The 15,667-nt window shown below is 43.3% G+C and overlaps 1 protein-coding gene across 1 annotated transcript in view; it reads left to right on the top strand.

The window, feature by feature from the left end:
- Window positions 1-5,470, top strand: part of CTBS (chitobiase, di-N-acetyl-) — a 20,639-nt gene extending 15,169 nt beyond the window's left edge. The window contains exons 7-8 of the mRNA XM_015419392.1: window positions 2,703-2,864; window positions 5,107-5,470. Coding sequence (XP_015274878.1) covers window positions 2,703-2,864; window positions 5,107-5,295 — 351 coding nt within the window. The 3' untranslated portion in view covers window positions 5,296-5,470. The remainder of the gene's footprint in view (window positions 1-2,702; window positions 2,865-5,106) is intronic.
- Window positions 5,471-15,667: the final 10,197 nt, after the last annotated feature.

The following is a 15,667-nucleotide window of genomic DNA, read 5'->3' as shown; positions in this document are numbered from 1 at the left end:
TTCTAATCTAAAGTTGTGGGCAACCTTTTTTAAAAAAAAAAAAGGGGGAAGGGAGAGTTGGAAGGGGTCGACTTCAGTGAACGTATCTCAATCAGATCGAGGACGTTTTCAGCAAAGGCCGCCTTAGGAGTACCATAATTAAGTTAATAACAAAGTACCTACCTATATAGTTTAAGTTTAAAAAATGTGGCTCTCCAAAGAAATGTCAGTCGTAGTACTGTTGATATTTGGGTCTGTTGACTAATGAGATTGGATTCATACCCTGTTCTTCACTACCAAGAGGAATCTCAGATTGCCTGACAAGTTTCTCATGGACCTGAAACCCTCAGAAGCTGACACTGTGCTGGTTACACTGACATCTAAGTTACCACTCAACTAAGCCTGGGGTTACAGGTTGTTGTGTTGTGCAGTTAAAAAGAAGAAGTTAAAAAAAGAAGTTAAAAAGAAGAAGAGATTGGATTCAGCTGACATTTAACTTACCACTCTGGCCAGGCGGGGGTTAGTATGGGCTAGCCCAGAGTAACCCCCCGTCTGGACTAACCCCCGGGGTTACTCTGGCCTGGCCCGGCAGGGGTTACTCTGGCCGGGGGGAGGTGAATCTGGCTTGTTACAGCCGGCCAGATTAACCCGGGATTACTCTAGGCTAGGCCAGAATAACCCCTCAATAACCCCTCCGGGGTTATTCTAGGCTAGGCCAGAGTAACCCCGGGGTTACTCTGGCCGGGGGGTTAATCCGGCCTGTTACACCGTATCTGTACCCTGCCCACTGGACTTCTGTTTCCTGCAACAGACTAACACAATTAACTACTCTGGAATTATTATTTTAAACAGTCCATACATCCAGCTCTCAATTGTATTAGTTACTATGATGCTATATTAATAGTTTCCAGGGTATACTTGAAGGTACCATTGAGGTAAAGCAGAGGAAACCTCAAGTGAATAGACCAGGTGTCATTCCCCCCTCTGTCTCCCCACCCTTACAGTAATCAACCCTTTAATCAAACAGTTCCTGGTATCATTTCTTTATTACAGTCCTGAACTATTTAAAAGTAATTAAAGCAGGGACCACATTGCAAGACATTTTAAAATGTCAGTGTGGTGGAAAGTGCTGTCAAGTTATGGTGCCTGTACAGGATTAACCCACCCAGGCTAGTCCAGGGATGAGACGGAATCCTGTACTTTTCAGTACATTAAACAACAAACCACAAGATGGTCTATACCCTCTCTGGTTTCCAGACAATTTGCCACCAGAACCTCTTTTCACTAGTCCCTGCTTTTCCTAAGGGAAGAGATTCCAAACCTTTAGTTGGCATCTGGGACAGAACACATTAGCAACTCAATCCAGAGATTCACGCTTTTTACCCTCCCATGGTAGCGTATGTGGTTAGCGTTAGGCACAAAATTTTAGACTTGGAATCTAAGTTACAGCATCAGAGACAAATTAGCAATAAGAAGGATCTTTATTCAGTACAGAGCATAGCAACAGACTAGGAGATTACAAAATAACAAAGGCTAGGGCAATTTGCCTTAACTATACATTAAAGATACATAGTTACCAATTCAGGGACATCCAACGGTCCAAGGGATTTCGAAGGGAAATCCCATCTTTGCACACCCATGTGCTCCAAGTCACCAAGCAGGTCTTTGTTATCCGAGAGACAGCATTTCAGGTGCAATAAAACAGGCAGCAAGAGCCTCAGAGCTAAGAGAACAAGAGACTCGAGAACAAGGAGAGAGACTCACTCCCATAGGGATCAAACAATTATACCCCAATCTAATCATGATTAGCCATGGCCATTCAGCCAATCATGAGCCGCAGGGGTGTGTGGCCAATTTCAGGTTGCCATAGCTGCACATAAGGAGTGTGTATAGATTGGCTAGTAGTTTGGAGACCCCGCCTGCAGTCATGTGACTCCAAGCTCCAGCTACTTCATTGTGTATGTGACTTGTCGCATGTGGGCCAGGAAGTGGAGCCATGAGGTCTGGCTTTTGGCATGAAGGTGTGAAAGAATGTGGGTTTATGGCTATTGAGGCCATGTGGCCTCACCATTTGGCTTGCAACAGGAAATAAGACACAGCATGTTATCATAATGTAATCACAGGAGAAGGCATGTGGATATAGGAAGCAGAAAGCAATTTTTCTATACAGTGACCCCGTAGGGTTTTTGAGGCAAGAGACATTCAGTGGTGGTTTCCCATTGTCTGCCTTGACATCTTGACCCTGGACTTCCTTGGTGGTTTCCCATCTAAGTACTAACCAGGGACAACACTGCTTATCATCTGAGATCTGATGAGGTCAGGCTAGCTTGGGCTATCTAGGTCAGGGCAACAAATGTCAGTACAAACAAGAAATCCTCCTTCCAGGTGCATCAGTTGTGCTTTGATAATCCACACATACCAACTGGTACTCCGATTCTACAAACTTAGTCTGAAAAAAAGTAAGAGAACAACACACAAAACTCTCCTCTGCAACAGTTGGAGAACGGTGTCTTCTGGATTCTCTGAAATAACTGCATGAACAAATGATTGCTATTCCCAGCAAAACAACCATTGTTTGAAATCAGTGAAACCTCCTTCGTGTAAAGTTGGATAGGATTTGGAGAGGCAAAAGTATTAATTGCCTCTTATTAATTGCCTCTTTCTAAATATATATCTTCTTGAAGATTCAGTGTATCTGTGTAACTCAAGCTTCATTTCTTCAGGCTCATGTATGTTCCATTAAAGAAGTCTCTTTCCGTGGAGCCCCATGCAGCGATGCAGCAGGACGTCAGTTCCCTTATAAAGTAATAATGAATTGGGCAAATATTTCTATGTCTGGTATTCTGTGGGATGAGGAACAGAAAGCTCCATATTTTGAATACCTGGTAAGGTTATCTAAATTACCTTTATGTACTTTTTAAAAGTTGAAACTTTTATTATTATATGTGAAAACAGTTACATTGGTGCATCATCCTCTCCAATATTATGTAACCTATGTTAATTCTTCCCATAATTCCAAAACCCACCATCATACATGCGCAGTTACACAACACAAAACTCATTATGGTCTTTCACATGTATGTGTATGCTGAAAAAGTACTGCTGACAGAATAAATCAACAATATAATAATATTTTTAAAATTAGGGGAATGGAAAGAAAGATTCAGAGCAAATAAATGAAAAGGCACTATTTTATCCCCTGCCTTGCACTGCTGCTATATTTGCATACTTTTTTGGGGGGGAAATGTATATTTGTGTGTGAGTGTGTGCTTGCATGCCTGGAAGTCATGGTGACTTCTGTCAACCCCTAGTGAGGCTAGGACATTTCAGAGAGGTGGCTTGGTATTTGCTTTCCTCTGTGTCCTGGCCCTGGTATTCCTTGGAGGTGTCTCATCCAAGTACTTGCCAGGGTTGGCCCTGCTTAGCTTCCGAGATCTGACGAGATCAGGCTTCCCTGGGCTATCCAGGTCAGGGCACACATTTCTTTGAATAAACCTTACTAATTAGACTTCAGTGGTGTTATTTGGGTTTTGGGGCTTCAATCTAAACCCCATACCTTGGCTTGCATTGGCTACAGCTACCAAAGTAACTATTTTAGGCATTCAACTTGCAAGTGTCCTAATTTGCAGGGTTCAATTCTTGAGTAACATCCAATAGGGCTGGAGTCTTGATTCCTCAGAGGGACTGGTGGTGGCATTGAAGATCACTCCCACCCAGTTTTGTGTGTTTTGCTTTGTCTTGAAATGTCAGTACCCCTTGACAGGCAGCAGCTCTTGCAGCCTTGAGTTGAGCCTGCTTCTCCTCCTTGACTATCATTGGTAGTCTCCCTTTTAACCTCAGTTGTCTCCACCCCTCTGCCCCCTGAGCAAAAACTCCCTAGCTGTGGGCCTGTGTCCCAGCCAGTATCTTGGCCAATCCCTGGCCTAAGAGGCCAGTGACCTTTATTACCTCTTCACCTTGACCATACCTGGCCCTTGCCTCACCCTTCTCTGACTCTTGCCTCCTACTCACAATCATGCAGGATAGGCAGCGGTGAGGGTTACCGGATCTCTGGGCCCTTCCTACTTTGCAGCAAGCCCACCCTTCCATTGCCTCCAGCAAGCTCAGCCTACTGGCTGGACTGGACCCTGTTGCAGCCTGCTCCTGGGGTGTCATCCCCACCCCTGCCAGACTTGGTCCTGTCCCACCAGCCCTGGCCTCACTGCTGGCCCTGATGGGTAAGGCTGCTCTCAGCTGTGTTGGCGTCTGCCCCACTGGGGGCCCTGGGAAGGACATGCCCAGGTAAGGCTTCAGTGGTATAAGCAAGGCAGCCCCCAGTCCGGAGCTAGCTCCAGGCAATAGGCCTTTACAGCTTTTATTGGACTTGTTTCCAGAATAATGCTGTGAGGTTTGTTCCCATTGTGCAGAAGGATGACAAAGGCTGAAGAGAGTGACTTGACCAAGGGTTCACAGGAAGTCTTTGGCAGGACCTTGAATTCAGTTCTTTTAATGCCAGTTGCAAAAGTCTGTGTATTGGACCACACAGTGGATTGGATCTTATGCTATTATGGTGGAACAGCCCGACAGAGGCAGATATCCCCTGCTTTCCCTTCCCCCAACTGCTGCCTTTGAGTGCTGAAAAGGCATTGCCAGATAGAGATGCCAGCCTCCAGGTGTGGCCTGGGGATCCCCTGGAATTATAGCTCTCCAGACTACAGAGATAAGTTCAGCTGGATAAAATGGATGTTTTGGAGGTAGGACTCTATGGCATCGTACCCCAATGAGGTCACTGTCCTCCCCAGGCTCCATCACCAAATCTCCAGGAGTTTCCCAGCTTGGATCTGGCCACCCTGAACAGAGCCAAAATTGCCCCTTCTGTTCCTTCTGTTGTGCCAGAGATGGCTTCTTGCCTAGACATAAAGGATCCAGTCAGTTGTCTTTAAAACAGAAAGATGATGTCATGGCAGTCTTGAGCACTTGATTTTAGTTCATATTTCAGAAAAGCACAGTGCAACTAGTTCAGGAAGGCTTATTTGCCAGTATGCAGTGCACACCTAGCTCATGGAATTTTGTGGATTTCACTCATGAATGTGAAAAACTCTAGTGGTTAAAAAGAAGTATTCTAACATGTTCTTTCATCTTTTGTAGGACCCACATGGCACTATACATCAAGTATGGTATGACAATCCCAGGAGCATTTCTTTGAAGGCAGCTTATGTGAAAGAACGGGGTTTAAGGGGTATTGGTATGTGGAATGGGGATTGTCTTAACTACACTGGAGGCTCTGTGGCGCAACAGCAGACAAAAGCAATGTGGGAAGCCTTGAGACCACAATGATGTCAGGAGAGTGTGAACAGAGCCATCTGAGGTTTAAATTCTTTTCATACACACGTACATTAGGCAATTTCTTTTTAAATTACAGTTTATTAATTTTGGTACATAATTGCTAACAAAATTAGTTTCAAGCAAGATCATACATATAATTTCTCATCCCTACTTAATTTTACATGCCACCCTCTCATTTCTTCAATATAGCTCTTGAGAGATCAAATCCTTCAAGTTCTGCTACACAAAAAGAAATTAATGTAAATTAAAAATAAATAAATTCCAGTGCATATGGTAAATGGCACATGTGAGATGAAAATGTTTATAATTTGGAGAATGCAGATTGTTGTCAATATCAAGCTATGAATGCAGATATAATGCATAAATTCCAGAGATACACATTAATACCTCTCTGAAAGCAAACAGGAAATCACAGAATGTGAATTGTCAGTGAACCTCAAGGTTCTTCTGTTTGGATTATTTAAGGACTGTGTTGAACAATAATATAGATTTGGTTACAGCTTTAGTTACTACTGCAATTATGTACATTGTGATGGTAAGGAAATCCTTTAGTAATGATAGACAAGGATAAGGACTGTGGCACTTTTAACTAAGTTGACATATAAAGAGAAACTAGTTAATCTCAGTCAAGCAGATTTGTAAAGAGCTGGATTTTGTTTCTTATTAGAACACAACATATTCTGACTCTGTTATGTATCCTCCCAATTAAAAACAACCTCTGTCTGCACACAAAAGCTTACACTTTGAATAAAACTTCGTTGGTCTTAAAGGTGCCACTGGATTCAGACTTTGTTCTGCTGCTTCAGACCAACATGGCCACCCCGCCTGAATCTTTTAAAACAAAACTTTTACATATCCAGATATCAAGCATATATCCATATACGCAACAAATCAAATAATAAAGTCCAAAGGAGATACGTATCCATATGGATACGTATCTAGTTTCTTTACAAGCATAACTAAAGGCACTAAAAATCTTGCCTTCATGTCACTGCATTATATTTACACAAGAAAATGTATTGTTATAATGAATTCTTAATTATCAACCAGAACCTTTATTGGCATATCGAATTCTTAATTAAAAAATTCGAATTGTTAGTTTTTTCTATAATTCAGCTGCAACAAGAGTGTTTGCAGGGGCTCTTCACAGGCTCCATCTTCACATTGACAAAGTCCTTATGTCTGTTGGGGAACAACACAAGGACTTTGTCTCACGTGCAATGGGAGTTTTGTGTCTTCAGAGGCACATCAGCTCTCTTTTGTTTGCAACCAGAGTACACAGGGAGAAGCAACGTCAACTACTCCCCCAAACCCCAGTTTTCATATTCGCAAACCACCCTGAGGATCTGCTGTTGGCTCCACAGTAAAATGCACAATACTTATGTGGCCACACCTAAGCCAATAGTGGCTCCATGGGACAGTTTGTGGGCATAAAAATGGGGCAGGGGGCGCTAAAGTCACTTTTCCCTGTGCACTGTAGTCTCAAACGGAAAAGAGTTGGTATGCATCTGACAGACACAAAACTTGCACCGTATATTTTATACAAAGTTCTTGGGTTGTTCTCCAACAAACCTGAGGACTTTGTAATGTGTAGATGGAGTCACAGTCGACCTGCTGTTACCCCAGTATTGTTAGACAGGTGATAGCTCCCAGGGTGTTTTATTCTGAGTACAATTCAGAGTGCTGCATATAACTTCTAAAACCCATAGTCCTGCAGGGGAAGGACTGTCTGCTCTCCTACAAAGTTAAGCTTTCTCTTTGATCTTTATCAGAACCCTGTTCTGTGGAACCTTGTGAGGAGAGGTGTGTAGTAACCAGACATTCCTGGTAGTGTGTGTCATCACATCTGTGGAGTTCTGTCCACCGGAGAGGTCAGTCTAGTGCCTATATTCCTGGCTTTCAGGAAGTAGGCTGTGACTTTTGTTTTACAGCCTGCATTTGACTAACCTTTTTTGATTGAGGTTGATGATGCTTATGTATGCTTCTCCTGGTAAACTGATCTGTTGTTATTAACTTGGTTTGTGTTGTGTATCTATTGGTTGATTTTGATGGTTATCATTTTAAATTATGTGAGCTGCTTTGAACAGTAATCTCCAGTAAGGCAAGATATAAATACTTTTAATAAACAATATTACAAATGGCTGTAGTTGAAGCTCATCACTTGATTTAAAATATGGATCCCAAGAAAGCTAAGGAAGAAGATCTCTTGTTCAATATCTTCTATATATATAAAAGAAAGTCCCCTCATTGTAAAATCAACGCCCAGGCCAAACCACTGGACCTACAGACACCAAATTCAGGGAGAGCGCTCCTATCGTGGCGTAGGTGCTCGCTAGGAATTTTTAGAAATTCGACCCCTAAGTGGGTCGAAAGGGGGGAAATGTGCTCCTCCCATTGATTCCTATGCAGCTGCCAGGCAGCTGCCTCTCTGCTCCCCCTGCTCTCTGATTAGTCAGCTGCAGAGCTCAGTGTTCTGAGGTAAAAAAACCCCAACAGTTACAGAGGACTACAGAGAGCTAATGACAATTGAGGAAATCAGGAGCGGCCAAGAACCACCTGTGAGGTGAAGCAAAGCTGCTGGCCCTGCCTCTCTGATGGCTTCCAACACACTCCCCCCACCTCCTACAACTAACAGTTGGTTGTCTGTCAGGTGCAGCCCCACCTCCACAGTGGCTTCTAATACTCCTCCCCCCTCCTCGTCCTACACTCGACAGGCAGCTGCCTGTCAGGTGTAGGAGAGGAGGTGGATGCTTACAGCCGCGGGGGGGGGGGGGTGTTGCTCAGCAGGATTGCCTTAGCACTGCTGCTGGCCCGGCCTTCCCGATGCCTTTAAATACAATCCTCCCCAATACCAGATAGGCCGGTGTCTGCCAGGTGTAGGAGCAGGGCCAGGGTATGAATGTTTATGGGGAGATAGTAAAGGACATTTCTAGGAGCCATTTCAATGCGTACCTCCCTCATGAACCCTTAAGAAATGTCCACCACATCACCACTCCCTCACACCAACTCCCCCTCACACCTCTCACCTCTTACTGCCCCCAGAAAAGCTCCTGGCAAACGTCAAGCCAGATACACCAACGCTACAAGAAAGAGGCAACTTAGGAATGCAGCAAACACATTTGCACATAGTACTCCTGCACTGCACTGAGCTGCGCAGGCCAAGTACCAGCAAGATCACCCTGACATGCTCAGAACAACACAGTCTTTATATGAGCAAAACAATCCAGAAATACAAGTAGAGAGGCCATCATTTTCGTGGAAGGTAGCAGGAGTTGACTTAACAGACGACTGCTTCTTAAATGGACAGTTCTATGTGGCCTGCTCCAGACTGAGCTCATCAAGCAGCCTGGTGATCCTAGCACCTGAGGGCAGAACCACCAATGTGGTCTAGAGAGGTCCTTCAGTAGAGAGAGAAAAAAAGTACATATGTCTCACTTCATTTCTTACACTACAATCTTTTCTGTTAGAATTCCTAGAGCAAATGTCACATTTCAAATTTCACATCATCAGTATTATGACTGGATTTACGGAACTTAAATACTGTAGCGAAGCACGGGTAGCAGGCTAGTCTATATATATAAAAGAAAGTCCCCTCACCGTAAAATCAACGCCCAGGCCAAACCCCTGGACCTAGAAACACGAAATTCAGGGAGAGCACTCCTACCATGATGTAGATGCTCACTAAGAAGGGGTTTTTAGAAATTCAACTCCTAAGGGGGTCAAAAGAGGTAAAATGTGCTGCCCCATTGCTTCCTATCTGGCTGCCAGGCTGCTGCCTCCTTGCACCCCCCCAATCTCTGATTGGTCAGCTGCAGAGCTGTGTTCTGAGGTAAAAAAAAAACAGTTACGGGTGACTGCAGGGAGCTCATGACAATTGAGGAAATCAGGAGTGGCCAACAACCACCTGTGAGGTACAGCAATGCCCAGCCTCTCCATGGCTTCAAACATGCCCCCCCAACTCTACCTGACAGGTGACTTTCCATCTTGGACTTAGGATACTAGTAATGGATTGAGTACTGTGGTTTTAGTGTTTGGACGTTTTTACTATGTTTTTACCTATGGCATAGCTAATGACCTTGCCCCTGTTAGCTGCCCTGAGCCCACTGGGGAGGGTGGGATACAAATGAGAAAAATAAATAAATATAGGTGCAGCCGTGGGTGTAGGATGCTTAAAGCCATCAGGGAGCCTGCCCCAGCAGTAACGCCTTAGTGATCCTGCCGGCCCAGCCTCCACAGTGGCTTCTAATACTCCTCCTCCTACACTGGTCAGGCAGCTGCCTGTCAGGTGTAGGAGAGGAGGTGGGATGCTTACAACTGTCAGGGAGGTTTGCTCAACAGGACTGCCTTAGGGCTCCTGCTGGCCCAGCCTCCCTGATGCCTTTAAACACAATCCCCCCTTACACCACACAGGCAGGTGTTTGTCAGGTGTAGGAGCAGGGCCAGGGTATTTCATCACGAATGCCACCCCAGCAAGATCACCTTAGTGATGCTTCTGGCCCAGCCTCACCAATGGCTTTAACCACACTCCCACCCACTACAGAAATATACCCCAAATTTGTAGAAAACTGGTTTCCTTTATCAGGTTATTTAACTTCTCACAATTAAGGTTCTAGAAAATTGGTTGATATGAACTTGCTTAATATCTGATTGCTTGGATGACATTTTGAATACATAGTCATGTCCCACTTCTTAAATGTAACATAAATGAGAGGCAATTTTGTAAAAAAAGGGGAGTATTCTCCCCCCCCCCAATTGAATGCCAGGCCAAACCACTGCACCAAGAAAACCAAAATAAGGGGGCTGCATTCCTACCATGACATCAAACCCCCCCACACAATGAGATTTCTGAGAAACATGACCCCTAAGGGGGTAAAAAGGGGGCAACATGTGTACTCCAAATTGTTTTCCATGTGTCTGGCAGGCTGCTGCCTCCTTGCCCCCTCATTGGTCAACTGTGTAGCTCAGAGTTCTGAGGTAAAACCTACCTACTTGCACCCACCTTCCTCTGATTCCTCAGCTGTGAATCTTAATGTTCTGAGGTAAAAACACAGAAGAGACTGCAGACAGTTGAAAATAGTTACAGAAATCAGCGATTCAAGACTCCTGAATAGACGTTTTTTTAAAAAGCCAGCATGGCAATTGAGTTAATGAACGCTCATGGGGAGATAGTAAAGGACCTTTCTAGGAGCCATTTTGATGCGTGCCTCCCTCATGAACCTGAAGAAATGTCCACCACATCACCACTCCCACTCCCACCTCTCATCTCTTACTGCCCCCAAGAAAGCTCCTGGCAAATGTCGAGCCAGATACACCAACGCTACAAGAAGGAGGCAACTTAGGAATGCGGCAAACACATTTGCACATAGTACTCCTGCAGTGCACTGAGTTGCACAAGCCAAGTACCAGCAAGATCACCCTGACGTGCTCAGAACAACACAGTCTCCATATGGGCAAAACAATCCAGGAACACAAGTAGACAGGCCATCACTTTCATGGAAGGTGGCAGGAGTTGACTTAACAGACGACTGCTTTTTAAATGGATAGTTCTATGTGGCCTGCTCCAGAGTTAGGTCACCAAGCAGCCTGGTGATCCTAGCACCTGAGGGCAGAACCACGAATGTGGTCTACAGAGAGGTCCTTCAGCAGAGAGGGGGAAAGTACGTATGTCTCACTTCATTTTTTACACTACAATCTTCTCCATTAGAATTCCTACAACAAATGTTACATTTCAGACTTCACATCATCAGTATTATAACTGGATTTGCGGAACTTAAATACCATAGCGAAGCACGGGCATGAGGCTAGTAGATAAAATACAACAATGAACTTCATAGAAGAATACCACACGTCCCTTTATTGCATCTCTTTATTGAATATGTTGATTCGAAATTGGGAATTAGTGATTAGGTCTTTGTCAGATCACTAAGATAATGTTAACCTAGGTTTGGATTTGACTGCCCATTTGTACAAGGACGGTAGACCAGTCAGGATAGTCTGCCCTCCCCAAGACTCATAGATCAAGTAGGATTCGAGAATGTTTCGTGGGAGTTAAGGGACTTCAGTGATAGTTCAGTTGAGTTCAAAAGTATAGTTATGTTAGCCTGTTGTAGCAGAATAAAACAAAAGGGCAGAGGCACCGTAAAGACTGACAACATTTATTTCAGTAAGTATTCATGAGCTACAGCTCTTCAGGTACGTGAGGGGGGAATTCTTATGGAGAAGATTACAGGGGGGAGTTGAGATGGAAAGGAATGGTAAGTTATGAATCTTTGAAGTATAAATTGTCAGTGTAAGGGAGGAAAAGGGAGGACTGTGTGTGCAGGTGTGGGTGAGAGCTTTATTTAGGAGAAATGACAGATTGGCTCTTTACCATTTCTTGCAAATAAAGCCTCTCTGTGCACCTACACAGAACTTGTCTACACTTATCCATATCTACAACTATCATAAAAAGCACACATAAGTTCTCTTTCAAAGGATACAAATACCATCAGTTAAGTGCCTGGATGCCCTTCTTCATTGATGTTCAAAGCCACATCCACCCTGCTGTCCTAGGTTGCTTCTGCACAGATGTTTTGCTCCATGCCCCCCCATTGCAGCAGGGCTTTTGGGGGTTTCTGCACAACATAAATGCACAAGTGTCTGCCTCCTGGATTTTCCCTGGCTCTGCTGTGTGTTTTCTCAGACCTACTTTGGTATAATTTTTCCTGAACTTTCCACACCTTCCTGTTCACACGTGGTGCCATTTCTTCTTGCACCTGGTATTCCCCCTCCACTACTGGTGGGATTTTTGCTGAATATTTTTATCACTAGTAGGTATAATGCTATACTGTCATTAAAATATAGATATAGCTACTACCATTTAAAACAAAAAAGCGGGCAAATAGCACTCTACAGGTGGGAGGGAGAATTAGATAGCATGAGTTGAGGATGTGAAAAAAACTCCCATGTGGAGAATTGTCCTTATGTAGAAGTAACCCTAAACACATTTGTTTGAAATCCATGAAACTTATTTTTTGGGAAAGGATAGGATGGGAGTGCCAAAAGTATTACTATCCTGGGATAAAGCCTGGACTTCTGCGGGCACTCCACACCCCAGCCAAGAGAGGGTGTGTAGAAGCTACCTGCCTAATAAGGAAGGGCAAGCCAGATCATCCAGTGGCCTGCTGTGCTACCTATGACTTCACCAGTGGGATGTCTGTGTTTCTTTGCTGGAGCAGGTCATCATAGAGTCAACAGTTCTTGTCCAGGTTTCCATCACCATTGCTCTCTGGGGTTCTGGTATAAATCCTAGACTCCTGTGGGGGGGTGGACCACCACCAGCAGGGTCACTACTTTGGAGGGACAAGATAACCTATTACCTTTTCAGAGGGGGGCTGGCCGAGTGGATAAGGGGAGTGCTAAGTGCTTCCTTGAGGGCTGGGATTGTATCATCAATCCTCAAGGAGGCAACAATTAGGCTGTTTGGGGGGGGGGAAACCTCCCTAAGCCCTACTATGTTTGAAAATTTTTGCCTAGTCTCCAATCTTCCATTCTTGGGCAAGCTGATAAAGAAAAAATGGGCTGCACTCAGCAATGTGCCAACAGAACGAAAAGGGGAAAGTGCCAGCTGATAGTTGAGTTATCATCATATAAAATTCTAGCACTAGGTGAATGCTCTGATTCCCCGTGACAAAGCCTACATGGTGAAATGCATAGGGGCTTTATATGATTATAAATCAATCAACTGTCACTTGGCATTTTTTCTTTTTTGTTGTTAGTTAATTTGTAGACATACAATAATAACTATCTGCACAAAATAACTCCTTGAAATGTAGCTAACATTTATATTGTCCCCCTCCCCTTATTACTGTATTATCATACCAGAGAAGGTATTCTTCCAATGGGTTCTCGTTAAAATATTCTGATTGTTGGTAGCTTTTCATAGATAAATCATATCACTTCAGGGATTGAGATCTGCTGCGCAGTATACATAAAACATAATTCCAAGCTATACAAAAGGATGCCAGGCACAGTTTTACTCATAGTCACAGAGAAATAATGGCAACATTTATTGATTGCTTATTTTGCACATTTATATTCATTCACGAATACTCCTTTTGCAAGGGAGTGAGCAGACAGAAAAAGTGCACTGGCAAACTATTCAGTTTCCATGACCTAGTTCAGGAATCTGCAACCTAAAATGTGAGGGAATTTTTAAGCCTTCTGCCATTTTCTCTGTCACTGTTATTAGATTAAAGTGTGTTTTCACAACAGGGAAACAGCACTCCCCAGGATCAGTTTTGATTGGGAAAATGGCACTGGGGGGATGGCTTAAAAGATCCCTTCACTCATGCTGCACTCCCCATCTTAACTGGGCTCCTGCATGCCTGCCAGGTTAATGGAATTCCCAGCATGCTGTGTAGTTGGGTCCTCAGTGTTTATTCAAACCTGGTTTCCTCAGTTTGCATCTCTTATCCCTTTCAGACCAAACTGAGACAGAATTAAAAGTATTTGCTAATGAATGTGTTATTTATGACATGCAAACTTATTCAGAGAATGCTACTGAAAACAATCTTCATTTAGAGACAGTGCAATATAATTAACTTCACAAGGATAATTGGCAAACTATCAAAAAATATTGCATGTCCTCATAACATCTAGATTAGATTAGTGCAATGTGCTATAGGTGGGGCCTCCCTTGAAGACCATCCAGAAGTTACAGTTGGTACCAAATGCTGTAGCCAGAGTGTTGACTGGACTGGGTTGTAGGGACCATATAACTCCAGTCTTTTCCCTTCTACACTGGCTTCCAATTTGCTTCAGGGCTCAATTCAAGGTGCTGGTATTGACCTTTAAAGCCCTGTACAGCCTAGGACCAACATATCTTGAGGACCGCCATCTCCCATATGAAACTACCTGTACACTCTGTTCATCTTCAGAGGCCCTGCTTTGGTTGCACCTGCCATCTTTGGCTAGATGGGTGGCAACCTGAGAAAGGCTTTCTTGGTCATGGCACCAAAACTTTGGAATTCCCTCCCTAGGGAGATTCATCTCTTTCCCTCTATTGGTGACATTTGTTAGCAAGTGAAGACCTCTTTGTTTTGTTTGGCATACCCACAATAGTAGTCACTGACCTTCCTTTCTGTTTCTGGTATTGTTTGTATATTTTTATTGAACTGTTTCATACTTTTAATATATTTTAATATATTTTAATGGTTCAAATGTTTTAATATTTTTTCTGTTTGCTGCCTTGGTTGGGAGTGATGGCAAGATTAAAATGTTTCAAATAAATATAGTGCCACTTATGAGCAATTAAGGGGTTTTATTTTATATTATGCTTATTTTAAAAATATTTTTACAACAGTGAATGTTCAATGAACCTTTTGCACTATGGCGCCTTAAAATTAGTTCTTTGAAGATTGTGCACTCCTCCTTTTCTAGATCTTCCCAATTTAAAGGAAAGAAAGGGTAGGAAGTTTACCCTCTTTATGAAAATGGCGAATAATGCCCCCTTTATAGATCGATGGTGTTGCCTCACCTGGAATACTGTGTACTGCTCTGACCACTCTGATTTAACAAGAATATTGTAGAACTAGAAAAAGTGCAGAAGTTCACAACCAAGATGGTTAAGGGGTTGGAGTACCTTTCCTATGAGGTGAGGTGAAGCTACAGAGTATGGGAATGTTAAGTTTAGAAAAAATATGACGTGGTGGTGGGGACATAATAGAGGTGGAGAGAAAGTGGATGAAGATAATTTTTCTCCCTCTTCCATTATACTAGAATTCAGTGACACTCAATGAAGCAGATGGGAAATGGATTCAGGACAGACAAAACAAAATATTTAACTGAGTAAAGACAAATATAAATGAATGAATATAAACAAATAGCCAGTGCTTGTAGGGAGAGTGTTAGAAAAGCTAAAGTCCAGTATGCGCTTAGGCTAGTGAGACATGCTAAACACAGGAGTCTTCTCTTGCAAGGGAAACAGTGCTCAATCTGGCAAAAAAAAAAACACGATGGGGGAAGGGAGTTCCAGCCTAACATTGGGGTGGTACATAAACATAGGGGTGGTACATAAACACCTAGTTTAAGTTCTCAGGGCCAGAAGAATTGCATCCAAGGGTACTAAAGGAATTTTCTGATAATTTTAGAACTTCCGTCGATCATTTTTGAGAATTCTTGGAGAACAGGTGATGTGCCAGAAGATTGGGGGCTGGCAAAAGTTGTCCCCATCTTCAAGAAGGGTGAAAAAGAGGATCCACGTAACTACCAACCTGTCAGCTTGACATACAAAATCTCTACTATTTTAAACAATATACATATGAAAGAATTTGTTTCTGTTGAGTACAAATATACAGGGAAGAATGTCATAAACTGGAGCCAG

This window comes from Gekko japonicus, unplaced genomic scaffold, assembly GCF_001447785.1.
Source record: "Gekko japonicus isolate JY-2015 unplaced genomic scaffold, Gekko_japonicus_V1.1 scaffold494, whole genome shotgun sequence".
NCBI classification, from domain to species: domain Eukaryota; kingdom Metazoa; phylum Chordata; class Lepidosauria; order Squamata; family Gekkonidae; genus Gekko; species Gekko japonicus.
Note: the sequence above shows the minus strand (reverse complement) of the source record. Positions and strands in the feature narration are given on the sequence as shown.